This window comes from Phoca vitulina, unplaced genomic scaffold (assembly GCF_004348235.1).
Source record: "Phoca vitulina isolate PV1807 unplaced genomic scaffold, GSC_HSeal_1.0 scaffold9, whole genome shotgun sequence".
Taxonomy (NCBI): domain Eukaryota; kingdom Metazoa; phylum Chordata; class Mammalia; order Carnivora; family Phocidae; genus Phoca; species Phoca vitulina.
Window position 1 is genome coordinate 7,590,683 of NW_022589712.1, and position 27,905 is coordinate 7,618,587.

A 27,905-nucleotide genomic window follows, 5' to 3' on the forward strand; every position below is an offset into this window, starting at 1 on the left:
ACAAATAACAAGACATCAGACTACTGAGCGGAAATTAGATTCTCTGGGGACCCCCCTCAAGAGGCCCGGCATTATAATAAAGCCTCAGTGTATCATTAACAAACCTACTGCAGGTTTGTATTTTTAAAGAAAATAAGAGTACTTGGCAATTAAAGTATCAGGAATAATTTTCTTTGAAAAGCAACAAAAGTAGACCTAGAAAATTCAAGTACAGCTAAAAAGGCATCTATAGTAAAAAGCCAACATGTTGAATATCAAATGTTCTCTGGGAGCTCTGTCACCTCTTTCTCACTCTTCATTTCTTTCTGAGGCATAACCCATGGAAACTGGTAAACTGAGGCAGAGGATTCAGCCGGTTGAGACCAGAGTCTGCGCCTCACACACTCACCGTCGCGCTCTTCTGTGGGGCTTGAGTGGCGGCTCAGGGACCGAAACTGTAACTCGGCGGCTATGGAAGCCAACCGGTCGTTCTCAGGGACGCTGGAACCCCTGTTTCAAGATTTTTTTAAAAATTGAGCTGTCAATTCAATGGAACTCAAAATGAAAGATCTGTGAGATTCTTCTAGAGCGGTAATTCTCAACTAGGGGTAATTTTGCCCGTTGGGGAAACCTGCTATCAAGTGGGTACAGGATAATGCGAAGGACAGCCCCCAGATACAGAATGAGGCACCCAAAGTGAACAGCCCTGCTACTGGGAAACCCTTCCCTGGAGCTGGGAAGGACAGTCGGATTTTTATCCTCCGCTGCTGGCACATGAGAACCTGACTGCGTAACGCTCTAAGTTAAAAACAACACAAGTACAAACAAAACAGGATTTATTCAAGGGTTACTGACATGTGTGGAAAGCTCCACCATTTAAGCCCAGGATGGATAAAAATTATTAGCCAAACAGAGCTAATATTTAAAATTCTGATCATACTATGTATTTATGCACTTAATTCTATTTAAAGTGTTAAAATTATTACATGATTCAAAAGATTTCAAATCTCTTACTAAGAAAATGCAAGGGCACACTTAATGATTTTTCAAGCAGTCGCCAAGCAAAGGGGCAGAAGAGCAGGAAGCTTAGCATGTAAAGAACAAAGTTAATCTGCTGCTTTTCCAGAATAAAGTTAAGTGTGTTTAGAAATCCAGAATGAATCCATACAGAGTAAAACCCAGAATTAAATAAGGGAAGTCTTAAAATTATAATTCGAATAATCCAAGATAAGTATGGCCTGAGTTTATTAACAAGTTTCGTGTGTATTGTGTGTATGAGCGATACTATGAAGTATGGTAGCATTTATGCTCCTTTCCATCAGATGCTGAATAGATTTAAGGCGACAGGGTTCTACTGAACAGATGTTCACAAATTATGAAGTATGCACTGCTTTTTTATTTCCCTAAACTCTCAAATCTAGCATAATTGTTAAGTCTGAAGAGAGGGGGACATCCTCTATTGCCATGGAGTTCATCAAAAAGTCTTGACGCCATTTCATGGAGAAATCACGGATCCTGAAGTGAAGAGACACGCAACTCCTAAAGCCACACCCAAGACTGGGCTGCCAAGCAGAGGTCACACGACGCCTCTATTTTCCTGATCTCCCAGAGATAAAATTAGCCAATTCCACATCCTCAGAGATTTTTGCTGGGCAAAAAATATACTTAAAAGAAATAGTGTGCTGGTGAATGTTTAACTACTAGCTGTGGAGTTCTACAATTTCAGTGGTGTAACAACTGGCTTGCAAAATTCCTGAAAAATTAACAATCAGGCTCACAAAGCAGTAAGAGCCCAGCCCCAACAAACAGAACACTGTAAAAAAGTTTTATAAACATGGTAAGATCACTAAAGCCCAGACTATTTCCTAAGTCAAACCAAATCAAATCAAAACATTCAAAGGCTGCTGTGGGGCACAGTAAGACTTCACTCACAGGGCTGACGGGTCTCTAGGACAGGAAGGGCCGCACACCGTGAGGTGGGGGCCTTCCTGCTGACGCTGGAAGTCCTGGCCATCATTCGGCTTCCCCCCCGCAGCACGTTCACAAGCGCCGGGCTATACCAGGATGTCGGCGGGGCACGTGCCTCCACCTCGGGGTCTGTTGCACAGGCCCGCCACAAAAGGGCTGTTAAGGCCCAAAGTTAAACTGAACAGGAGCTGGGCTCGAACACAGGAGTGCGGCAAACCACCATCGGCTAAGCGCATCTCCACCTGGCCTTGCTGTCCTCTGCCCACCGTCACCTACACACCACTGGAGAGTCAAGAGATCGTGATTCCTTTGTAAAAAATGGCCTTCGAGATGGCACACCGTGATGGTGGTAAAATTTCTAGTGTCAAGAATCATCCAAAAGATGAAGAATACTTACGAAATGCTACTCACAACGGAATGAAAACAACCTCCACAAAGCCGAAGACTAAATGCACATGAAGGCCGACCACATGTACTTCACTTTTACACTAAAATACACTTAATGTACCACACCTCCAGCTCACAAATGCCTTAAGCCACAGTTCAGGAACCTCTACAAAAGTAGGGGGCGTTCCTCCCTTTTCTAGTTTTGCAGGAATGGTGTGCAAACGTGGATGCAGCGGGTCATGGTGAAGTGCTCTCCGCCCCCGTGTCTGCACGTGAGGGCAAGTGGCTTCCCTTCACCCTGAGTTACACTTACAAAAAAGTAGTTTCAGTGCCTCCTTCAGGGACAGGAGGGCATATGTGGAAACATTTGCCATGAAATGCTCTCAACATAAAAATGAAGAAGGTAAATGGGAATCTGTTTAATGGTAAACTGTTAATTGTCTTGGTTGACAGCTTAGCTGTAAAATACATTGACTTTTCTTAGATTATAGATGTTTATCACTACAAATTACAAGCAGTTATTATTTTAATGAATGAGAAGAATGGAAATGTTTGTAGAAATTTTAGACTGTTATAAAGTAAGTCTAAAGACATTTTAGTGTTTCTTCAATTCTAAAGCTATACGTCATATTTCTGCCAACAACATACTAATATTTTTTCTTTGGAGCAAGATACAGGGCACTGAGTTCCTTCACAGTTTCATCTTTTTTGCTCAGATTACCCTCAGCCCATAGAGTTTTATTTGACTCTATCACCATCTTTATCGGAAGATGAGAAGAGTACCAGTGTACCCCCTCTGCCAGACGTAAGGGGAGAGTTAAGAGTGACCGAATGTCCTTTCTCCATTAAGTCTATGAGACCTTGACGAAATCCTCTGTCAAAACTAACAACTAGAATGGGAAGAAGCGCAACACATTCCTTACCTATACGGAAGACTCAAGCAAGAGGCTTTCTGGAGCTTGCCAAGTGTCTGATAGCTCTCTCTAGTAGTGATACGCTCTCCATATAAGATACAAACCCCGTGAACACATTTTTCCAACTTTCATAAACTACTTCTAATCAATAATTCTATAAATTAGAAAACTTGTTAGAAAAGTGATCCTCCGAAAAAACAAATCCCCACCTAATGGTGTTAACTAGAGCCATCTCAGCTACGTTGGGACCGACCCCTCAAGAAAGGCACTACTTGCCAAAATTCTCACGTCCCCTTCGGTGGGGACCAGGCTCTTCGGTCTGATACTCTCTCCGAAGAGCTGTTATTGGCAGGGAGTCTGGTCATTGTGGTTAACATTAGCTCCGAGGAAATATTAATCAGGCAAATTATCTACTCGTGCTTCTGGGTGCTAGAGCCTTAGGGGGGTGACACGTCCCCGGGCCACGTCCCAAAGCTGAGGCCGCTGCAGAAGTGCCCAGGAGGGGGCCAAGGAGGCATGCCGCTGGTGGAGGGTGACTACCTGGTATCATGGGCACTGCTGACAGGTTTGGCTGGCACAGAGTCGCTGCCCGAGGGGCCGGGGCGACCGGCGGCGGCCGCAGCAGTGACAGAAGCAGCAGCGGGGCTGCCGTGGCTCCGCGCGTCCGAAGGCACGCTCCGAGTGCTGAGACGAGAAGAAAAGCTTCAGGAACACAGCTGAGAAAAGGGACTGGACTCTCCAGTGGTTTTCAATTAAGAATAAAATAGGGTGAGGAAGTGAAAAATACTTAAAAATATAAAATGCAAATTTTTCTTTGATTGAGATTCAGGTCTAGGCGTAAAAAAGAAAAAAAAACTAATTATTTTGAAAAATAATTGTGGTCTTCTCCTAGCAAATACTGTCAAATAAAATTAACTTTTAAAAAGTGATTCTACAGGGGAGAGAAAATGCTCACTCCCTCAAGATGCAGAAATGCCACCACATTCAAGGGAAATACTTTGTACTAGAGTTTCAGAACTCACTCTAGTATTTAAGTTGCTTCAAGATTACAGACACACATGAAAGTCAAGACTGGAAAGATCATTCCAATTTTTCTTCACGTCTACACTGATGTTTAGGATTGTTTTTCAAATGTTTACTATGCTATGCACACTCAAATTTGTTTTTGTAAGGTCATTTTCAAAGAAAGAGAAAGAAAGAATTATTCCAAAGCCAGCAAGCATTTAGTAGCTTGAGGTTATAAATAAGCTGAGAAACTAAGTTATCTGGAAAGGTATAAGTCTGTTTTAAAGTTGCACGTTTTTTTCTCTTGCAACTAAGGCACACTGTGGTGTATCTTCGAGATAATGCAACTAAGAGCTTTTAAAACAGTGTGCACGAGAACACAGAAAAAACACTCAGTGATCAGAGCAAGCTCCAGCAGCCGTCGGAGCAGAAGCATGAAGCTCAGAGAAGAACCCAGACAGCAAACGGCTACATAAGCTCCAAATACCTGAATCCCTCTGGAGTCGGGATGATTAGATGTGGGTTAGGAGGGTCACTGTGGCATCGCGGCACCTTCACAGGACGGGGGCTGTTCCGATGAATAGCTGCCAGTGACAATGGTGACAAATGCAACTTGTTAAAGGAGTCAACAGAAAAAGCCAAAGCAGGTCCCTACACAGAAACGGGATGGGACATGACTTTGCTGGTGGCCAAAATAAACCCATTATGTAAGTAAGAAAATTGTATCACATAGACCAACATTGTTGAAAATGCACTTTTTAAAAATTAGTAAAAGGTATATTATACATTCAAACTTTGACCCATCGAAAACATTTCTGAAATCCTGGAGAGAAAGTACACAATGGACAGGAAACAATGTGACCCAGCTAGAGACTGGGATAACAAAGAGTTCTTGCTGCCGGCTACATTTGTAGACAGATTCTGGCCCGTGCTGGCACTTCAACAGGTTCTGAGTCAGGGAAGGTCACTGTCATTTTCCTGAGTACACGGAGTTTTATTTAATTCCTTTAAACCAAACGAGGAGGATCAGACACAGTTTAAGTGGGTTATTCGTCTTTTCAGAACATGTTTTCTTCTCTTCTTTGTTTAAATATTCTGGTAAAAACTAGATAAAATTTAAAATAAAAATTTAAAGGGCCCTTGCCTAGTGATTACAGAGACGCTGATAATTCTCCTTTCCCCAAACCAGACACCACTGGGTACCACACGTGTTACATTTTGTCTATTTCGCCCTGACTGACACATGTCCTCTTACTTTTCACTTGGTTTTAACCCTCCTTAGTTTTTTAAATGTTGTCTTTTCTCTTCAGGTGAATAATTTCACGCCATATGTTTTATTTCATCTACATATGCTTTATCCTAAATGGAAATACTTCCTTCTTCACGGTTCTGATTTGTCTGTTGTCAATAACATTACACAAGAAAGACCGAAATCCCCAAAATGGAGAGATCTGAAGGGAAAACTTGCAAAGCAAAAATCAAGCAATTACTAAGAAAAAATTCAGGCAATTTGTGTCTCTGGCTCATTATCTCAACCATTACGATAGTAAATGAAAGAGCTCCAACAGTAACAAAGGTAAAAAGAGAAAAAAAAAAAGGCAATAAAAATGCTTCAGGAAGGAAGGTGATGTCTTTAATTCAGCAAACATACTGGGAACTTTGGAGTCAAATATCACTACAAAATTTCATCTTCAAATTATAAAAGAAAGATGCTGCTAAAACACATGCATAGGAGTTTCACATTCTTCATATATGAGAGAGAACATTTAAGAGTATATATAACTAACGGCTGCAAAACTGTGATATTTCATTGAAACGAAAATCCAAACGGTCAATAAACATAAAATAGACGCTCTAATTTCACTAGTGATATTTACTATAGAGATGCTTTTCATGGCAAAAACTAACAAAACATGGGGCGCCTGGGTGGCTCAGTCGGTGAAGCCTCTGCCTTCGGCTCAGGTCATGATCCCAGGGTCCTGGGATCGAGCCCCGCGTCGTGCTCCCTGCTCAGCAGGAAGCCTGCTTCTCCCTCTGCCTCTGCCTGCCACTCTGCCTACTTGTGGCTCTATCAAATAAATAAATAAAATTAAAAAAACAAACTAACAAATGTCCACAAGGAAATGGTGCAAAGAACTGTAATACACCCGCTAACGGACACAATGCAGCCACTAAGGAGAACGAGTTGGATCTCTACCCGTTGACAGGGAGGAATTTCTACAGTTGTCGGGTCAGAAAAGCAAGAGATGAATATCCAATGTGGTCCAACCTTTACGCAGTAGAACAAGCAGCCTGCCTGTGCTTGTGTGGTGCCAGGAGCATAAAGAAGGCAGGGCAGAATGCACATACAATTACGTGAGTGTGCAGAACCTAGGGAAGGCTATCCATCAGGCTGCTGTCGGTGGTTCCAAGTGCGGAGCAGAGGGGGAGGAAGACAGGCAGCGGGAACGACAGCTGGTGTGCTCTCCCTTTCACTAACTGCCCTTGTAAGGAAAGAGCACAAAGCCAGATGCAGACTGCTGCCATGCACAGAACACTACAGTTTACAAAATGTAAATGCAGAACCCTCATGAGCATCCGATGTCGAGCATCTGCAGAGGAGGCTCAGTGATGTTACACGGGCAGCCCCAGGTCACCGGGCTGTCTGGCAATCTGACTCTCAGCCAGTGCTACTTCCACCAAGCCACGTGGCCCAGAAGACAAAGAGCACCTCCAGCCTACAGACAGCACTGCTAACCAACCACCCACCGGCAGCTGGGGGAGAGGCACACGGATAATTAGGGACCCCACAGCAGCAGTGATTACCCATCAACCGTGGGAGTACAACTTTTTCTTTCTTTCCTCTGTAGTGTTTTTCTACCTTGACATTTTTTCTACATGTATATTTTCTACATTTCTCTACATACTCTATGTTATAATTTTGCTACCATGAAAATGATTCCGTATGTAGTTAAGTTATTTTAAAGAAGTGATTTTTACTGAATTATTGATCATGTATTCTTAGTGAAATATTTTAGGAGATCAGAAAATCCAAGTTTTTAGGATAATATGATTAATCAAAAGTTCCATAAGAATATAGAATGCTATAAAATTGTAACATTATATACAATGTTCAAAGAGTTTTGCAAATGATAACTTCCATTTCATAACAGCCTTGGGAGAAAAAAAGGTATAAAATGAGTAACTGAGTGAATTTTAAAGATAGAGAAACCAAGCATTAAGACCTGGTCTACTAAATTTTCTGTGGCTAGCAAGCACCCTTTAAGATACAGTTCCTGCTTAGTAAGTTTACCATTTATGAATTATTTTATTTTGTGTAATTTAAACTGCTTCAAAATTTCTAAGTTTTCATTTTTGGATGTTTATTAAATATAAATACAGTTTTGCTTTTATTTACTACCTCAAGAATGGGGGGAAGGCACAGTCTTTTTCTGATATATTTTGTTTTAAAGTTTCAAGTTTAAACTGGCATTGAAAACTATAATGAAAGTATATCATAGCATAACTTGTGTTTTTTGGGTTTTTTTTTTGTTTTTTTAAGTAAAATCAATTAAGAATTTACTCTGTTAGTGGTGAGATTCTTAGCTGTGGAGAAGAAAACAAACTCATTCTCCTTGGAAAGGTGAGGAAGGGGGCAGAACAATTATACTCACCCACCTCTAGCAGGAAAGGCCCTTGCTCCCTAACAGACAGCTATCTCTACAAGTCTTTCCTTCCCAGAAGAAGAGATTTTAAGGGAAGAACAGATTTATTGTTGGTATGCAAAATATACATTAATTAATTAAAATGTGTAGCTAACACTGCTGGCAGGCAGTGCATATCCTGTGCTGGCATTTTAATCTTCCTGTTGGACTTAGGACTGTGGAGTTCCCCATACACACACCTCATTCCTATCACTGCTGTCTTCTTCAATATTGTTAAAGAACTTCTCTACCCAGCATGAAGGGCTGCAACCGTAAGATGACGCACTTGCCCAAACCAGGAGGCGCTAGGGGAAATGTTCTAACTGCCGTCTTACCAAGGTACAAACCTGTAACAGGACTGTGTGGCTTTCCTATCACATGGCCAATGCACTCATTCATCAAGGCTTGAAGACTCTAGGAAAATGGGAAAGGACAAGAAAAGAATGTACATTCTCTCAATGATATAAGTAGCACAAATTAAGCTTTCAGTGTATTTAAAAGAAATATGCTATGCTATCCTTAGTAAATACTTTCAAAGTTCATTTAAAAGACAATAGATATAAACAAATTAAACACAAACTGCACATAATTTAAAATAATAAGAATATATGCCATTCAATTTTTATAAATAAAAGCAAATTAGCATTCAACTCCCCATAAGGCAATGATGTGCACAAGCAAGGAACTTCTCCTATAATCATCTCTACTATTCGGAGGCTAACATGATTGAATTCACATGTTGAACATCATCTTTTTGAGCTGATGGAATGTACTGGAATAACAGTGGTAATATTTAACATTTGGCATGCTCTCAAATGACGCATGCTGAAGTGAAACAGCTAATCCTTGTTCTTCATTAAACTGCTAAAAAGCAGTAACTATTAAGTCAGCACTTTATAAAATTTGAAACTGACAAATATTTTAGAAGTACCAGGCTTCATAGATATCCACTGACTTAGTCGGTTGAACAATATTGTTATAAAAAGAAGAGAACATGGAATATCTTACTACGTTGTTATAAGTGCTTTAACTTTCAGGGTTATCATTACAATTATGAAAAAAATATTTAAGAGCAACTATAAAAAAACACACAATCAGGAACAGTGATTAACTTATTTCTTTAATTAAAAAACAAAACAAAACTCTAGAATATTCCATACCAAGAAGTCATCTTCTGGCAAAGCTGAAATGAAGGCAGGTTCAATGGCTTGTAGAAAGTCAAAACCTTGGGTTGCCCACCTGTTACATGAGGAAGTTCAATAATCACAAAACCAAGAAAACGCTGTAGCAGTTTTAGCCTATACAATACTGAAAAGTAATCTGACTGGAAAATTATCATCTAAGAAAAAAACACAATTTTCGTCTTTATGTAAATGCCTGGGGTTGAGTAAATTTATAGCATGTTTTGAGAAAAAAGGACAAACGGCTTCTTAATAAAGGAACTGGTTACCAAATTGTTTCCATTTACATTCATAAAAGGCTTAAATTGCATGAGGGAGGGAAAAAAATTAGCAATCAGGAAGACGTGTCCAGGGAGAATGTGAACTCCCCTAAAGTTAACTCATTATGGAACTTTTTTTTAAGTTTTCCAAAAATTATGGGGTTTTCTGTGTTAACAGTTTCATTTAAAAACACAACAAAGCAAAATCCTATCATAAAGACTTCAAAATGCCCCTTTTTATGTCATCTGCTCAGCAATCTCACATAAAATATACACATGAAATACTACCATTCCCACATCCCTCTCTTATTCCTGCATTTTCCAGCTTCACAGGCTGCTCCAACATTCACTCTCTCTCTCTCTCTCTGTAGCAGGAGTACTGAGTTACTTGCAGTTCTAGGATACATCTACTTGGTCCTTACCTGGGTCTTGTACCTCGACCACTCTCACATTTAGTTAGGACATAGTTCATCCATTTCCGGGCAAAGCTTATATATTTGTCTCCTATCTTCTGTCTAAACTCTCCAGACATCAAACGAACAACTTCTTTATGATACTGTAAGAAGATTTTGTGTATATCAAAATTAAGAAGAAAGTAATGATTATACAAATATCTAAACACTACCAATGCCACATCTGTTTCATAAAATACCATTTTTCTATAAACAAAAAGCAAAATCCAATTAAAACTGAGATATTTTCAAGAGTATGAAGAGTTCAACGATTCATTAGTTGCATATAACACCCAGTGCTCATTGCTGAACATTACAACAAAAACTAATGATGTACTCTATGTTGGCTAATTGAACATAATAAAAAAGAACAAAGTGTGAAGAGTTAAAGATAATACAATGTCTTAAAATGCAGTTTCACCAATGTTTTACTCATAAGTTTAAATTACGAATGTACTCTCATGATACTAAACATCTCTTAAAGAAGGTTTTAAAATGGAAGTAGAAAGCTGTTAGCACAAAATAAAAACTGGACAACTATCTGACAATTTAAAAGGAAACCAACATTTCTGATACCCAGCAGTGGGTAAGATGACATTCTTGATTTGCTGTACAAGATTCCTCATACTTCTGGTAGGTAAGTTAGAGAGCAACTGTGAGGTTACTCTGTGCTTTTCCTCTTCTTTTGTACCTACCTCGAACCCAAAGTTGTAGCCCTGAATCATTGCTTCTCGGTAGTACTGCTGTAACGTGACAGACTCAGATTCATCAACTTCAGCATCAAATTCTGAAGTGAACATGTGGTCCACTCGGTCAATGGCATCACTTATTCTGTTGCAAAGCTCTAGTGCATCATTCTAAAGAGTCCCAAACCATAATTAATCCAAACAAAGCAAATCACCTAATACTTAACTGTATTTTAGAGGAAGATTTCTTTCATCATCACAGATACTAATCATTGCAATACATTTTGGCCATATTTATTTTGGTCATTCAAAAATAAAGGAAATGTGTTATTTATTTATTTATTTAGTTTGTTTTTATTTGTATTAGGTATTCTTTAACATCTTATGAAATACAAGAGGGAAAAAATCCATTTAAAATGATAATGCCTAATTCCTATAAGATGCTTTCATCTTTAATATTTTGCATATCAACCACCAGCTGCTTTTTCCCCCTTGGCAGTTGCTAAAGTATGACTTCAATCGAACAGGATTTCAATCCAACAGGAAGTCTGTATCGTCCTTCGTTATCTCCCTGACACTCCCTAGTTCAGGGGTTCTCAGTTGGGGTGTCAGTCGGGGTCGATTTTACCCAAGGGGGCATTTTACCCAAGGGGACATTACCCAAGGGCAATGCCTCTTTTGGTTGTCAAAACTTGCGGAGATGGGGTGTGAAATCTATTGGCATCTAGTGTGTAGAGATCAGAGATGCTGCTAAACATCCTACAAAACAGGACAACTCCCCAAAACAAAGAATTATTGACCCAACATGTCAATATTGCAGAGGTTGGAAAACCTTGTCCTAGTTCATGCTCTGTTGTTTCCCTAAGCAGGACTAGAATCACTCCAAATTGGACCCCTTCCTCTCACCCTTAAACACACACGTATGTACATATGGTCTCCATTGGGCTATCCCCCTACAGACTTTTCCAAAATATTCTTCCTAAATATTCAACTACTACTCTCTGAGACTTAGAAAAAATAAAATCCAAAACCTCTCACTAGCCTGATTTTTGCCCACCTGATTTTACCAGCCTTATCTCCCACAACTTTCCACTGTACACACCAATATCTAGCCAAATCAGACTATTTGATATTCAGCGAGCATTCCCAGTACCCTGACCCAGGGACACTGATGCCCAAATGTTCCTTCCCAGTTTGTATCTTCTGAAATCCTCCAAGCTGAAATGCCTCCATTGTGGCAACTCCAGATGCGACCAGGAGGATCCAATGTCTCCCCGCTCAGGAGGAGAGACGGTCAAGAATTCCTTAACACTCAAGAATAATCAATATCTTATATAATTTTGCACTCTCCAGAGTTCATTGGCTCAAACTAAAAGAAAAGACAAAAGTACCCTGCACTGGCATTCGAGTGGGATGGCAATCGATGAGAGAACGTGTTTCTAGGTGAACGAGACAAGTCAGACTGACAGAAGAAACAAATGCTTATCAAACTACTTATAGTTTCAAGACGTGCTTCTTCTTCAAGAAGTCAAGCCTTAATGTGACGGAGAAGGCATAACTGATGGCCCGTGGAAAAGCATGGATCAGACCAAGACCGATGAACGGAAGACAAGGTAGAGGTGGTGAAAACAGGAAATAATGAGAAAAGAAGGTGAGGCTCTGGCTTGACCTGAACTCCGAAGGCCTAATGCCTGTCTGCAACCAGCTTTCTCTACTGCATTTAATTTGGCTGAATTATCAGTTAAATAAAAGAAGAAATAAACCTTCTTTCAGGTTACACATTACTGATTTGGAGTACCTCTAGCAAATACTCGTAATTGCTAAAGAAGAAAGAAACCTGGATTAGGAGTGAAGAGACCTAAATTGCAGTATCAACTTGGCTACTAGCCAACCATGTGGCCATTCAGAAGTCACGTAACTGGTCAAATTTCTATCCCTTCCAATTCCAACATTCTCTGGTTCCAAGAAAGATCTGGGAGGTTTCCGTGAAGACATGGGACAATGGGAACCGGGAAGAGGGAGAACGGTAAGGACCACGTAAGACGTCAGGTCCCTCGGGTGGGATGACACTGCCACACACAGATGCCCCCAGAGCGTCACCTCCACACACAGATCAAGGGGCTCAGGCGGAGGTGGCGGTGACGCACCTTCAGCTGCTGCAAAGCTCTGGCGATGACCGGCTGACTGGACGTCTGCTCCTGGCGGAGAGTCATGAGTCCCTCGATGGACTGCTGGAAAGCTTTTCTCTGGCTGGTGAGATGGGCAGACTGCATGACCACGAGTAAAAGATGATCCACCTGGGAGGAGAATCAAGCACAGGGCTTAAAAACAGACCCACTCACCGTTTCCCATTCTAGGTCAACCCCTAGTCCGAAAACAATGGCAAACTCGTCAGGGCCACCAGGCCAGTAAGCCCCAAATCAGAAAGCAGTTTTCAAGCAGAGCTACTCCCTGCCACGGGAGCCACACACCGCAGTGGGAGCTACTGTCTGAGGTCTTCCACACAACGCTGAAGAATCCCATGGAACTGTGCAGGCATGGGGTCTCTGAAACATCCGAGAACTGCAAGTAACTCAGACTCCTACAGCAGTGTGTGTGAGTGTTGTGTGTGTATGCATGTGTGTGTATGTGAGCAGTCTGTGAGGCTGGAAAATACAGGAATAAAACAAGGTGAGAGGAGTGGCCTTCCATGAAACAGACAAAATTGAGAATTTAGTATCTTTTTAAGTGACAGAGTCACTGCAGTATTTTGCATAGAAGTGTGTGTGATATGACCAGAGTTACATATTATAATGATCATTCGCAAAGCACCCAAACAAACAGACACACAGACCTGGAGGAGGGAAGGTGAGGCTGGAAGCAGGGAAACTAAAATTGAGACAATGCACTAGGCCAGGAGCCAGATGACAAAGTCTGACCACGGCAGGGGCTCTGGGCTGCAGACAAAGTGTCATTGACTGGAAATGCTCCGGGTGTGTTAGGGCTGCGGACGAACTGGAAGGGTAAAAGGATGAGTTTATATTAACTGTCACATTCTGGTTTCAACAACTGAGTGGCCAGAGCACCACTCGCTGAGATAGGGAACATGAGCGGAAGAGCAGATCGCGTGGACTCGAGCACAGTAAGCCAGTGCGTTCAATGCTGGCCAGGCTGAGTCTGAGGTGCATGCGAGCATTCACCACCACTGTCCCGATGTCAACAAAGAGGACGTGAAGAGGCTTCTTACGGGTTTTAATTGAGTTATACAAATCATCACGGGATCCCTGCTGGGTGATTAGGTAATAGCCTCTACTACAAAAATGTTAACTAACAGCAAGTAAACCAGAGTACCTGAAGAAGTAGAATTTCTGAATTACAAATTAAATGAGGGAGATAATTCCTTTTAGATCATGAGCATACAGATCACGACTGAACTAAGATATAAATATTTCAAATATTCCAGGATAATTTAACATACTTACAGAATTTGAAGGAATATTTTACTACAACTTGTGATACAAAATTTTTAAAACAGCGAGGCATATTTTGGGGAAGTCTACAGTTGAGACGACTATGGCGGTTAAAGCAATCATTCAGAAGCTGCTAATAATTTATTTTTCCTAAAAATATTTTAAGTAGATAATACTGCTTCAAGGTAGGGGTGGGAGCAGTGGACATGGGACCTGGGAGAGACACACACCTGCATGCTTCTCAGGGTATCAACAGTCTCGGCCTGAGGCACAATTTTGACGGGCTGTGCCTCCCACGTGGCCCAGCTATCTTCCGAGTCCCGAGCGCGATCGCTGTGCTTGGTTAGCAGGAGATAGGCGTCGATCAGGACATCATCCGACTCTTTGGAGCAGTCCTTTCCCGCAGCTGCATTGAGTAGCTGCAAAATAATGCTCTTCTCCGCAGCAAGACTGTCTGGAACAAACACTTGCAAGTTTTCTAAGCCAGGAATCTGTACCTGCAGAAGAAACGATCCAAAGTCTGAGATTAGGGAATGTCTTACAAAAATTTATTTAAAATACATAAAACTAGAAAAAGACAAGGTGTGGGGAAGGCCAGCACTGAGGGCATTGCAAGAGGCCCAGTCCCATGTGACTGGGGGAGGATGCAGGGGGGCACGGGAGTGCTGTGCTGGAGGCCTGGGAAGGCTTCTCCACTCACTGGGCATCCTCCAGCTGCTTTATTTTCAAGAAGCAAGAAAATACCCTTTAGGGGAGGAACTGCAGCCTGAAACAACCTCAATTGATGCTACTTTGTGATGCTTACAGAAAGTCACCTGACTCGGTAAAAAGGCAAAAAATGTTAATACAGATTCACTAATCATTCTTGGTGGGGGCATCATAAGAAGCCTTTTAAAGATCATTTTAATAAGGAACACATATGTGATACTGTTGTGCAAATCACAAACAACTGCAGGTGGGATAAAACTGTGGGCCTGGGATAAAATTTCCAGTAACAATATCATACACAGAATCTATAAGTACTAAGTCTCAAACAACTTAAATGGTAGTAAAGATGAGGACTCCAAAAGGGGCTCCAGTGACGAGTCGGGCACTGATGGCCAAAGTTCCTGTAAAAAATCTGAACTGTTTCAGAAAATGTGAGGGTAAAAACAAAACAACGACTTAAAAATCAATTATTAGGGCCGCCTGGAGGGCTCAGTGGTTAAGCGTCTGCCTTCAGCCCAGGTCGTGATCCCGGGCTCCTGGGATGGCTCCCTGCTTTTCCTTCTCCCGCAGCGGCTCCCTGCTTTTCCTTCTCCCTCTGCCCCTCCCCCACCCAGGTGCACATGTGCACGCTCTCCCTCCCTCTCAAGTGAATAAAATCTTCAAAAAAATCAATTATTATTTTATTATTTTACATTACTATTTTAGATACATTATTTTAAATACATGTGTAACTAATTTTAATAAATAGTATGAATAAATATTTGGTTATTTTATCTGCATTCTAAAAGCAAGTTAGTATGAAAAACTTTGTTTTTCTGATCATTTCATTGAGAAATTATGAGAAAGTCTTATTACTGGGATCAATATATAGCCAGCAAAACCTAAAATATTTACTATCTGGACCATGAAGAGAAGAGAAAAACAGGAAAGGCAAAATATTCCAATTACACCATCTTTAATATTTACCTTAACATACTGTTTTGATTTCAGAACATCCAGAAGGTCTCTAACTGGGGCTGAAAGTATGAACTCTGCTGCTATTTCCAGGTCCTAGGATCACAGTTACAAAGAAACTTCTTTAGGGTTAGCTTTTAAAAAAAATAAGGTAAAATAAAAATTTTAAAAAATCAATTGGGATTGTTAACTCACCTTTCTCAACATTTTAGCAAATCCAAGTGCCTTGGAGGCTCTTTCTCTAGCTTCGTGAAAGAGTTCCTTCAGTGCTCGACTAATCTCTATAACAGATCTCCTGCCAAGTTGATTGAAATCCAGTTAGAGTACATTAGAGTACATCAAGAAATAAACAGCAATAAAGATGAAGCAAATTGGATAAATGGGAACAAGCAATTATGGAGAATGTACTTGAAATACTCAGAAGCTTGCTCTCTTGTGGTTTTCCAGAAAGTGCTTGTATTCTTCAAATAAATAAGGCACATACAATAACCTTCAAATAACAGTAAGCTTAATTTTCTAAAGATTTCCCCATAATAACTTCTTGGAGTTTGAGATAAAGTTCTTACATTGACTCCCAGCTCAGGATCTTACTAAAAAGGAATATATCCGTGCAGTCATGGGCTGTTGACTGTTTACCAACTAGCTCCCCTCAAAGAACTGCCTTATGTGGTGTTTGGAGATTTCTGTGGTGTAAATACTCGCATCATCGCTGCCCGCAGGCCCCCAGTGTGACAGCACTGAGCGCTGACCAGAGAAGAGATGTGTGCGGTTGCCCCTCGGCTCACTGGGGCCAGGAGGAGCCAGCCCCATCACACTGCCCACGAGCCCACTGCTTAGACCCACCGCTAGCAAACAACCAGAGCATCATCAGGGCCATTCTCCAGTTCCCCATCTTAGATCTCCAATTCTCCCTGCTTATCCGGAATTCACCGCGTTGGCTCTCAGAACTGCAGGACCTTCTACAAACTGACTCATTCTGACTCTCGGCTATTCAGTGCTGTCCCAGGTAAGAATCTGTGTGGATATGTCTTGCTTTAACCCTGGCAGGATGATATCTCAGGTGTTCTGAAACCCAAAATGTGTTTCTCATCAAATTTTGGATGGTGAGAGAAAACATTTCAGCTCTAGAGAAGTCAGCTCCCCCTGAGCATTTCCTAAGGTTGAATCATATGATATTGCTCGTAATTGGCCACAAAATAGCTGTATGGCTGATATTGCCACAAAAACAGCAATTTAACCTGGTCCAACCTGAATACTATCTCATGGAAGTAGAGGAAATGCAATAGATGCGTAAGCCATTGTTTCATGTACTCAAGCTTAAAGTTGAACAGAAGGAATAAGCCATACATAAAAACGGTAACGATGTGCCAAGTGTCAATTAAATGTATTAATGGACTGCTATGGAGGTGGGGGGGAGACAGAAACATAATTATTTAATTAGACACATTCTAGGACACAGGGATGAATTCTCTCTACTCATTTTTAGTCAACTTACACTCTCTCTCCCTTTCTCTAAAGACACTATTTTCATTAGGCTAACTAAATTCTAAGTTCACCTTCCAAGAAAATTTCACAGAAAATCCTAAGCAAGCACATGAAAAGATAAGACAGTATAAATAGAAGTCTTTAGGTCTACTATGGTAGACCTCTACTAAGGTCTAACATGGTTGGGTTTGAACAGGGCCCATTCTAGACTCATCGCCACAAGCAGAACTCTGTGAAGTAAGGAATGGGAAGGAAAGGAGCGGGGCCGCACCTGATTTCATCTGAGGCGTTGCTGTCATCAGCGCTGGTCCAGAACTCTGCACAGCTCTCCTGCAAGCCGAACTCTAAAAAACTTCCAGTCGACTTCAGTAGCATCCCCGCGATGTCACTAAGGAACAAGAACATGAAAGTAAACCAGGGAAGAAAAACTGTCCTCACTCATTCTAATTCTTGAATAAGACACTGAAAGGGTCATCTACTGTTTTAATAGTTTGAAAATCAACAATAGTGAGAATTTTGATAAATCATGATGAATGTGAAAAAGTATCTATCGTTGTTCTATTTCCATGGTTTTATCATAAACCTTAAAACCTTAAATTATATTCAGAGCAGCTATGTAATTATCATATAAGTGTAATTTTCATCTTAAATGTCCAAAATGGTATAAAATGGCCCCAAATATATATCTAAGACAAGCTGTTTTTAAAAGCTTAATAAACTAAATGATAGAAGAAGAAAACAAAGTGAATTTCTTAAATGCAACTGTTTTTACAAATTTCCCTCACAATTAGCTTTTCATTATCCACCCACATGAAACGTTCCCTACGGCCGATGCTTCTCGATGAGTACACAATCTAAATGCTAGGGTTAAAATGCGAACCCGAGTGTACAAAACAAATCTAAGTGAGTGTAGTAAAGATTCGGCAGCAGCTTACTGACCTCTTCACTGCAGGAAAGGAGCTTCTAGCTAGCCAAAGAGAGCAGGTAAGCACACAAACGCTGCTGGAGGACTCATCAGAGGAGAGAGACCAAGCCCAGCCAAAGGGCTGGCTGCACTGGGCCCACAGGCAACGCAGAAAGGAACCCAGAGATCAGCAATGGGAAGAGAGGCTCTGGCAGGAAGGGAATGGAGGAGGGGAAGGAAAGTCCAGGAAGAACAATGAATATGATCAAAAGGCATGAAGATGTGTTAAGCAAGAGGCCTGGTTGTGAAAAGAAACTGCACAATGTGAAAGGAGCAGAGAGGTGGTGGAATAAGACCGAGAAAGTACGCTGGGGCCACGCGGTGGAAGGCCTTGCGTGTCATGCTAACTGCCTGACCTCTGTCCGGTGGGCGAAGAGGCCGGGCTTTAAAAGTAACTGAGTGGGAAAGGGACCTGATTACAAACCCATTTTCAAGAACAATAGTGTACAAGGATATCCATGAAGGGTTTACTCCACAAATACTGAGTATTGGTTATGTACTAAGCAGCAGGGAGCAGAACAGATAAAAATCCCTCCAGTGAATAGAGGAAAAAACAAGAAATAAAAAAGGAAAAGATATAGTTCAGATATTGTTAAGTGCTATGGAGAGAAATAAAACAGGAAAGGGAACTCAGAAGTGCTCGTGAGTAGGAATTTCCATGTTAAATATGGGGAAGATGACATTAAGACAAAGACCTAAAGGGAGTGCAAAATGGGTCGTGAAAGTAATTGGGGAAGAGCAGTCTAACAGAGGGACCACCAAGTGCAAAGGACCCGAGGCAGGAGCGTGCCCTGCCTGGGGACACAATCAAGGGCCACTGCGGCTGTGCAGCAAGTCCAGGAGAGCCAGGGAGGGGAAGAGCACAGAGGTTTAGTGACAAGTCAGACTGTGCCCGGCCTGAGGGGCCATGTTCAGGAGCTCTGGCTTTCACTGAGGAAGCAGGGAAGCTGTGGAGTATTTGGAACAGAGGAAAAAATGGTCTGAGGTGCATCTGAACGAGGTCACTGGCTGTGGTGTTGAGAACAGACCAAAGGGACGAAGAGCTGAGCAGAGACTCCTGGAGAGCGCCTGCACTCCTGTGAGAAGTAACAGCCTGGGAAGAGCGGAAACGGGAAGTGGTGCGTAGGGGTCAAATTCTGGATCTTTCCCGAAGGATCAGAGGTAGTATGTGAGACAAAGAAAGCAATTAGGGATCACTGGGAGACTGATGGAGCCTGGGTGGAACAGCAGGTGAAGGAGACGGGTGCTGTGCTCGGCTTGGCCGAGCGAGAGCCGCACCAGGGGCCAGTCCCTCAGCGGGGCGTGGAAAGCTCGGGAGCTGCTCAGAGCAAGGCTGGTGCAGGCCAAGGCCAGAGCCCCCACTGCTCGACCTGAAGGACGAGCAACAGACAGAAACAAGGAGACTGACAGGAGGAAAAGGGGATGCGGTGAAATCCCATCACTTGAATTTGTAGCACAAATGAACAGTGACCTTTAAAACAATCTCTTCTGCAGGCGGGCCAGCCTGGAGACAGAAAGTGCTAACAGAATAAACGGCAGGCCAAGCCGAATGACAGGAGATTGAGAGAAGGCGAGATGCTGAAATGGGCAGGGAAGGCACTTCTTCAGAAGGCTGACTCCGGGAAGCAACCTGAACAGGAAAGGCAGATGCATGGGGAGTCAGGGCCTGAAGGGCTGGAGAGGTCTGGGAAAGAGCAAGCTCACAGCTCACTGGAAACACAGGCGGAGAGGATGCGACGAGGACGTGAAGAAGATGGGTGGTTAGGGCAGAAGGGGGAGCCTAGGTCCTGAGCAGGGGACAGAGATGGCGGAGTCGACGACAATGCGCCTCTGCAGCTGGAAAAGAGCCGGGCGAGCAGAGGCCCTGGAGAATACACACGAGGGAGGGAAAGCTGCTCCAGGCCAGGTGCGAGGGATGCACAGAAAGGAGACAGAACTACACTGGCGGATGAGGCAGCAACCACCGACGACAGCCGAGGGGTGAGGCGGCGGGGAGGGGCACCCCACCATCAGCGCTCAGCTCCCCGGTAAGAGACGGCCATTTCCAAACACACACCAGTGACCACATTCCCCTCCCTCAGGGTTTTCCTCTGTTTACGTTTCTAACCTGTGCCTCATAAGGAGATTCCGTGATTAGTAGAACACACTAAAACAGTCTCGGGAAATGCACACCTTGGGTTCCCCATGTCCCCACACCGAGACTACAGGCCTGTTCTACTCTTCGGAGGCCTAAGAGGGTTTACACTAAGGCAGGGTTTCTCAACTTCCAAACTGACATTTTGGGTGGATAATGTTTGGTTTGGGGGGCTGTCCTGTGCACTGCATGACGTTTAGCTGTGTCCCTGTCCTCTAATCAGTCGGACCTCCCAGTCATCACAATCAAAACTGTTTCCAGACATTGCCAAATGTCCCCACAGGGCAACCCGCCCCCCCCCCCCCCCCCCCCCCCCCCCCCCCCCACTGAGCACTCTCGCTCAAAGGACCCCAAAACCTGGGGGAGAGGCGCACACACACACAGGACTGGTTGTCATGTGCACATAACTGAACAGGCAAACGGGCCAGCAGGCGCACTCAGGAGCACCAGGGTTCCTACCAGAAAAGTTTCCCAGCCTGTGCTTCTCCTCCCCGGATGTAATGTGTTATTTCTTTGGTGAAATTCCATTCTTCTTCTAACAGGTTTTTTAGACTATGGGATGCTTGAGGTAACTGCTGCAGCATTTGGATCCAGCTTCTCATGTAATCAAAATACACCTTAAAATACAAAAACATAAAGGGAGATATTTGAGAATGGAGCTCAGCAGCTCTCAGCTTTCACCTCTGTTAACCTGGAAGCTACAAATTAGAAGGGCCAGGTGGAGGGGGACCCTGAGTACGCAGCACAGAGAGAAGCAAGATCTTCATCACAGGACTGCTGTCTAAATGGAGATGTCTCTTAAACTGCACAACTCAACTCCCCGGCAACTTAACACATTATTTACAATCTCTTTAAATTACCAACAAAATAAAATGTTCAGCATGTACACAGAAGTAAAAAAAGAATCAAAATAATAGCACCCAGAAATGCTCATTATTAATATATTGTAAACATTACTCCTTTAAGAAGTTGAGATTCTTACTTGTCTAACTGCTTATTTTAACTTCAGACAACTTCCGTGTTGAGAGGGAATGAACACACTTTTCCTCACCATCCATTCCTGACACCCAGATTTCTATGACACAGCTTTTTTCAAGATTTATGACATATAAATTATGATTTCTAATCAAAATACCCAGTTTTTCTGAAGTGGGGTTTATGTCCACCACAAGTCCTACAACAACAGTCTTCCCATTCCTAACTCCTTATTTTGATGTATCTGCTGCTTACTAGAGGGTTTCACTATCATCAGCTTTTCTCAAGATAGGGTCCCAACTGCTAGATTACAAACCCTCACTGCCTATAGATTCTTTTACCAAAAGGACAACTCGAATGAGTATGAAATACCTGAGTTACACATTCTCTGCCCCGGGATGTTGAAGGCATTACTCCTCCACCACTTTCGAACGCTGCATGTTGTTCGAACGAAGAGCCCTGACGCTGGCCCCATCTCCCGCTGTCCCCACTCCCCTCACACCTGGAGCTGCCTTGCTTTTTTCTCTGCTCGGAGGTTCACAGGATTCTGTATTTAGTCTCAGATCTCAGTTACCTCCCCAGGCTACGTCTCAGGGTTTGCTGGAATGAATACTTTCTGAAATCCAGTACTAATTTTCAGTAGGCAAACTGCAGGTCTGTATTTCAAGAAAACTGTCTTCTGTTGTGTCTTTGGATGCTTCTGGGCCTCCAGCAGCCAGGCTGTGTGGTGGGAATCTGCAGTCTGGGTCCCTTATGCACACCAGTGTCTGAGTATGTGGAACCTACAGTTTTGCCATCTTCACCAAATGAAATAAATCTCTTAAATATGAGACCAGGACCATCCTCTGGCTTCTCGGAGTGCTGCTTCCTCTCCCTTAAATCTGGCTGTCTCCTGAGGGTGGCCCTTCTCTCGTACAGCCCTGCCACGGGGCGCCTGTATGACCACGGACTTCACAGGCTGCAAACAGTTTGCATCGTCCTGTGCATCACTGAGCCTTTCAAACCACTGCTCTTACGGTCTTATTTAAAACCAAAACAAAAAAGAAACACCTGCCCCTTTAAGATTTGAGTCATCAGATACACCATCGAACCCTTTCTTCATAGTGTCACCTACTGATTTCCAACTGCCCGTCATCCTTTGTCACACACTCTGACATCTGACATCGTCTTCCCTCCGCCCCGGGCTCAGCCACCACACTGTGCTTCACCCCAGATCTTATCATTACAGAATCATCTCTAGGCCTCAAATCATCAATCCAAATAGCCTGATTCTAAAACCTCCTCCCCTCCATCCAGTTTTCTGTTCAACTACCACCCCTGTGACTGTTCTCTTATTTAATCCTTACCTGAACTCCAGTGGACGGTTTTCTCTTCTCTCTCCAGCTCACTACCCCTTGTTCCACTCCCTTTCCTCCTTATTCAGCTTAGAGCCAACACGGTCACGCTCCCCATGCCACTGCGGCCACCACCCCACACCCTGCCACCTCTCCCTTCCTTTTCAGCTCACCTGCCTGCGAAACCCCAAAGCACGATGAGCCTGACGAGCCCGTGCCCCATGCCCGCACTCAGGAAGCTGAGGGCCATGAGTGTCATGGGACCGGGAGGAGCCACTGCTCTACATGTCATCCCAACCACATGGTGTACGGTCTGGTAATATTCATATCTCCACCCAAGCCATTCTCCTTCTCCCTACAAGCACAGTCTGAAACTCCGCCATTTTTGTCAAATGGCCAATGCCCACCCTCACACATCTCACCCATCCTAGCGAAGAAAAAAAGGCATTAGATATAAAACCCCCCATCTTCTCAATACCAAAAATGCACACCCACATGTGACATGCCGTCCTCCCCTTCCTAGCGGTGGCCAAGTGAAGCTTACACTTGTATTTGGAGACCCACCTCCTCATGGCATCTGAGGAACCTCGCACTATCGATCTCCCTCTTCTCTGATATGCATATAATTCTGTCCATCTCTTTCCCTTAACAAAATCAGTCCCAAAGGCTTTCAAATGGTCTCTAGTCACTTCAATTTAAAAACTCTCCCTGGACTCACAGCCTTCACTATGAACCCCACTGCAAGAACCAGGCCTCAGCGGGAACCCCAGCTGTGCATGTCTCGGCCCTCCCTCTTGCTTCCCTCCCTCCTGCTTCTCGGCCCCTCCCTCTTCCACAACTGCCATATCTTGTTCACCAGTTTCATATTTTCATTCCTCTTAAATTCTTTTTATGTGGTTTCCTTAAATCGATCACATGTTCCTACATCTCTATCTAGTTTACTGTTTTGGTTATTTCTAAGGCCAGGGCCAGAGAAATGAGCTAAGACAGCTGATAGCTTCAAAGTGATCTGTTGCCTCAAGCAAACGCTCACCAAGTCACGTCCCTGCACCTGCACACGTACGTGCTTAGGTTTCCCTAGTCAGGATGATGATGTAACACGGAGTAAAGCCCCCAAGTCACAGAGATTCTGCATCAGGACCTGCTGACCACGGCTTCCCCTCACCCCGTGAAGCTCGCATTCGGCGGCCCTCCTCAGCCGGCAGGACACACTCGGACAGCAGAGTTGTCTCCACTTCTGCTCCCCTGTCTTGCAGATCTGCCGCTGACAAGTCCTCTACAGGGACTCCTCCTGCTTCTCTCCTGACCGTTCACACCCCAGATATCCCAGCTCTAATGAAGCACTGGCTGGGTAGGAGATATTTAGAGCTTGTGCCCACCCTCATTTTAGCCCAAATTTCAAGGTAAGTGATTGTAACAGTTTTCTGGAAGCAAGGAGAGGAGAGCAGAGTAGTCAACTTCCTCCTTTACTGAACATGGAATTTCGTTCTTTACTCTTCCTTCTTTTCGCTGATTTTTGGTGAGGTTCCTGAGAAGGGTGTTGTGGTACACATAATATGACTGACCATCCAAAGGCCAATCTCTCCCTCCTTCCTAACAAAAACACCGATTTTGTTTGGGTTCCCCCAGTTTTCAAAACATGCCTCTGCCATTAGCCATCGAGCATACTTTGAGGCACAATTTTAAAAATCACTGGTAATTTCTAGCTCTTCATCTGCGAAATTACAGAGATGAAACTGAGGGAGATCTTGCCCCACATGGATCACTCGTAGCAAAACCAAGACTAAATCCTAAGTACTTGTAGCTCTACGGAGTAACTTACTTGCCCTCCACTTCAGATGGCCCACAGGCACACCACGGACACCGAAGCTGACTGACCTGGAGGGCACGGTTCACCTGCCCATTCTCTTCCTTCCTGCCCCAGTGCCTGTACGCTAAAGGGTGCTGGGCGTGCCTTTGTAAAACCACCAAAGACAGTTTGGAAAGCAAAGCACTTTTTGGCTTTTTAAGCTCCTGCTTTAACCATCCAGAGAGAGAGAGAGAGAAAATAATTTGCTTTTGCTTTTTAACCATGACTTTTCAATGGTAACAACTTTTCTGACCTAAGAAATATATAGTATTTCAGAATGTAGCCACATTTTACACACTCTGGTCTTTTATGCATGCTCCCGAAATAATTAGGAAATAATTTCAAACTCAAAACTATTTCTTGCGATATGCCAGATATTATAAGTCCCCTTCGTACCCACGTTCTTCTTTCTATCCTTCTACGATAGAGGCTGGAAAACTAAATACTTGCAGCCCCAGCTTCCACGACAGTCAAGAGGCAGGCAACAGGTTTGGCCATATGACACAGTGAAAATCTGTCGGCTGTGGCTTCCAGGAGAGCTTCGCCGCTCTGGACTGAGCTGGCAAGGATACTTTTTCCCTTCTTTCCCTTTTCCTTTCTTCTAGCCTAGAAAGTGGGGGTGGTATCTGGAGGTGCTACAGCCATCCCTAGGCAAGATACAGTGAGATGTCCCACAAAACACGTCTTGAGAACATTACAGAACAATATACCCATAAGCATGGTCATTTTTATATTGTTTCATTGACTTGCCACATGACAGAATCATCTGTGCATATACTCTAATGAATCCAACCTGTATCCGTTATACACTAATACCCCACCAGAAAGTATGGAAGACAAGACCACTTCAAGCCATAGCCCCTGGCTTACGAAGCTTTCGGTCTAGTCGGGGAACGCCGAGAGCAGAGCAGCAGATCACTGAGTCCGCAACGGCACGGCGCCGATCGTAACTGCCGAGACGGTGCAGAGGTGGTACAGGTAAATGCACGTTAAAGGTTGAAGTTGTCAGATAGAGCTTTCTAGAGAAAAGTAAAACTTGCAAGTAAGTCTTAAATGAGTGGATAAGGAAAAGGGACATGTCTACCAGGAGGGAATAATAGGAGCAAAAGGACAGAGGTTAGAAAGCACCAGTAAGCACAACACCTGTGGTGTGAGAAGCCTGGGGAGCTCCTCTTGGGACGAAATCAAAATAAGTCTGCTCCTGCCAAATCACAGTATTTACAATTCCTTGGATGTGCGTGGTTCCTCAGCTAACTCTTGACTCGGGGTAAGAGCTCCCACGTGTCCCCAGGCTAGTTGAGAGGTCCTGTCCCCAAGTCGTCCCTGCACCTCAGCAGAATTCCGCCCTGGCACCCAGCACTCAGGGGGCAAGTACCCCCTATGCCCAGGTCCCAGCAGAAGAGGTGCCTCTTACTGTCCACTCCTGCCTTCCCAGCCCGAGCGCGGGTACGCGATAACAGAAATGGCTGATGCCAGACGGCTGGATAAAATAGGACCAGACTACGGTTCCATTTCTGGGCCATTCTGCTATAAGATGAAGAGTCTTAGAGTTAAACAATGAACTCGGGTAAGCTTTGTCAAAAATTCTAACGCAAAACCATTGCGGATTTGTTAAAATGTGGATTTGGGAGAAACAAATTTAATCCAATACTAGATGAAAAAGTCAGGCTGAAGACTGCCGTCCCCCTTCCCGCGCTTGCTCGCTCACTCACTCTCTCACACACACAGACGGGCACGCACGCTCCAGCACCCTCCTCCGCCCCCGGGCCTCACCATCAGCATCTTGTGCAGGTCCTCCTCGAAGGCGTCGATGTTGCAGTCGGTCTTGTCCAGGCGGTCCAGCACCTCGTGCAGCATGAACTGGTAGTACTGCTTCATCAGCAGGCCGCCCTTGAGCACCTCTCTGCACTCCCTCACCAGCTGCAGGGGCACGAGTTCTGTCACTCCACACACCCTCACCGCACCCCCTCCTCATCCTCAAAACCTCTCAAAGTCCTAAAACATTTTCCAATTCCTTACCAGTTCACTTTATATAACCATTTTAGTAGTCTTGATTAAAAATTAAAGAGTGAAAATAAAAGTGATATTAGTATTATCGTATGAATACACAGAGAAATTATCATACAGGCCAACATTGATTTGTGAAACTATATTCCCCTACAAAAACATTTATGTAGAAAATAAACCCCACAGAAAAAGATCTATTTTTCTACTAGGGATAGGAGAGAAAAATCCCCTAATGAAACTGATGATTTTTATCCAAAAACATAATAGAGATTCAAATATACTCACATGCCACAGAGCACGACAATCTTTGTAATAATTTAGCAGAGCAACTACTGTGATTTGTGGCCTTTACTATCAAAAGCCTCTAATCATCACAAAAATCAAACCTAAGCTCAATTTGATGAAATGAGACAGAAGTCAAGGGAAAACAAATCTAAACAAAAAGCTGAGTGCCACCGCCATGGGCAGCCCAGCCGGTAATGCTGGAAAGGTGGGGGAGGCTGACATGGGATGACTGACCTTAAAGTCTTTTCATCATAATAATTATCATATATTACCATATTATTTAAAATGATGGGGATTAAATAAATTATCATGTACCTACATAGCAGAGCACTCCTGCAGCCATTTAAAATCTAGTTTTTGAAAAATATTTAAGGGTAAAAACTCATTTTTTTTTTCTTTTACTTGTATGTGAGGGAAAAACAGATGGATAAAAACATACCAAAATAGTTACAGTGGTTATCTCTGACTGGCAGCATGATAGGATAATTTTCATTTTTGTCTGTATCATTTTCTGTACCTTTCAAATATTCTACAATAAATATGGATTGCTTTTATAAACATAATTTCCCCCTTTAAAATGGTCTAAAAATAATTACCCACGGTAAGAGAGCCATGGCTAGAGTTAAATCTATCAAAAGCTATTCTGTTCAGATGTAAATTTCTCTGTTAAGGATGTCACTTAGGTGCTTATAACCAAATCTTTGAATAATTTTAGCCAAAATTTGTTTTATTTTGATTCTAGTAATGCTACATTCATCTAAGTGTTGTTTTTATTTTTTTAAATATTTTAACATAAATTCCTGTTTCATCCTCACAATAGCTCCCTTAGCAAAAAGTAAACTCTGCCTTGTCTTACCAGGTTATATTCCTGAAGTATTCATTTTGTGAGAAAGGGAAATCAGTATTTTACCCAAACTTCCTAAATTACCACTGCAATCAGGTGGACAAGTGAGAAGCATGGCCACAGTGGATGACAGGACAATAACCAGAAGCAAGGTGGTGAGCAGCAGGGCGCGTGAGGAAGCAGCGCTCTCCGGTCAGTGCTGGACAGAAACTGAAGCGAGGACAATGAGGTCCACAAGTCACCCCCTCTCCCAGCCAAACCAACAAATTCAAGTCCTATTCTGTGCCTATCGTATGGCTTGTGTTTGTCCCCAGGTGCCATTGGTCATCCTGAGCCAATGAGCTCCTAGCCCTTCCATCCTGAGGGGATGGACATGCACAGTTGACAAAAACACAACTTTTT

At 43.2% G+C, this 27,905-nt stretch overlaps 1 protein-coding gene across 1 annotated transcript in view; it reads right to left on the reverse strand.

Annotated features, from left to right (window-relative positions):
- The window catches only part of MAP3K4 (mitogen-activated protein kinase kinase kinase 4), a 76,747-nt gene that overhangs the window by 15,380 nt on the left and 33,462 nt on the right, over positions 1–27,905 (reverse strand). Inside the window, exons 5-18 of the mRNA XM_032408242.1 lie at positions 26,141–26,287; positions 20,669–20,826; positions 17,383–17,499; positions 15,822–15,921; positions 15,639–15,722; positions 14,195–14,461; positions 12,663–12,812; positions 10,525–10,686; positions 9,800–9,933; positions 9,097–9,175; positions 8,284–8,350; positions 4,741–4,837; positions 3,789–3,932; positions 389–489 (exon numbers count right to left, since the gene is read on the reverse strand). Of these exons, the coding sequence (XP_032264133.1) occupies positions 389–489; positions 3,789–3,932; positions 4,741–4,837; positions 8,284–8,350; positions 9,097–9,175; positions 9,800–9,933; positions 10,525–10,686; positions 12,663–12,812; positions 14,195–14,461; positions 15,639–15,722; positions 15,822–15,921; positions 17,383–17,499; positions 20,669–20,826; positions 26,141–26,287 (1,807 nt within the window). The remainder of the gene's footprint in view (positions 1–388; positions 490–3,788; positions 3,933–4,740; positions 4,838–8,283; positions 8,351–9,096; positions 9,176–9,799; positions 9,934–10,524; positions 10,687–12,662; positions 12,813–14,194; positions 14,462–15,638; positions 15,723–15,821; positions 15,922–17,382; positions 17,500–20,668; positions 20,827–26,140; positions 26,288–27,905) is intronic.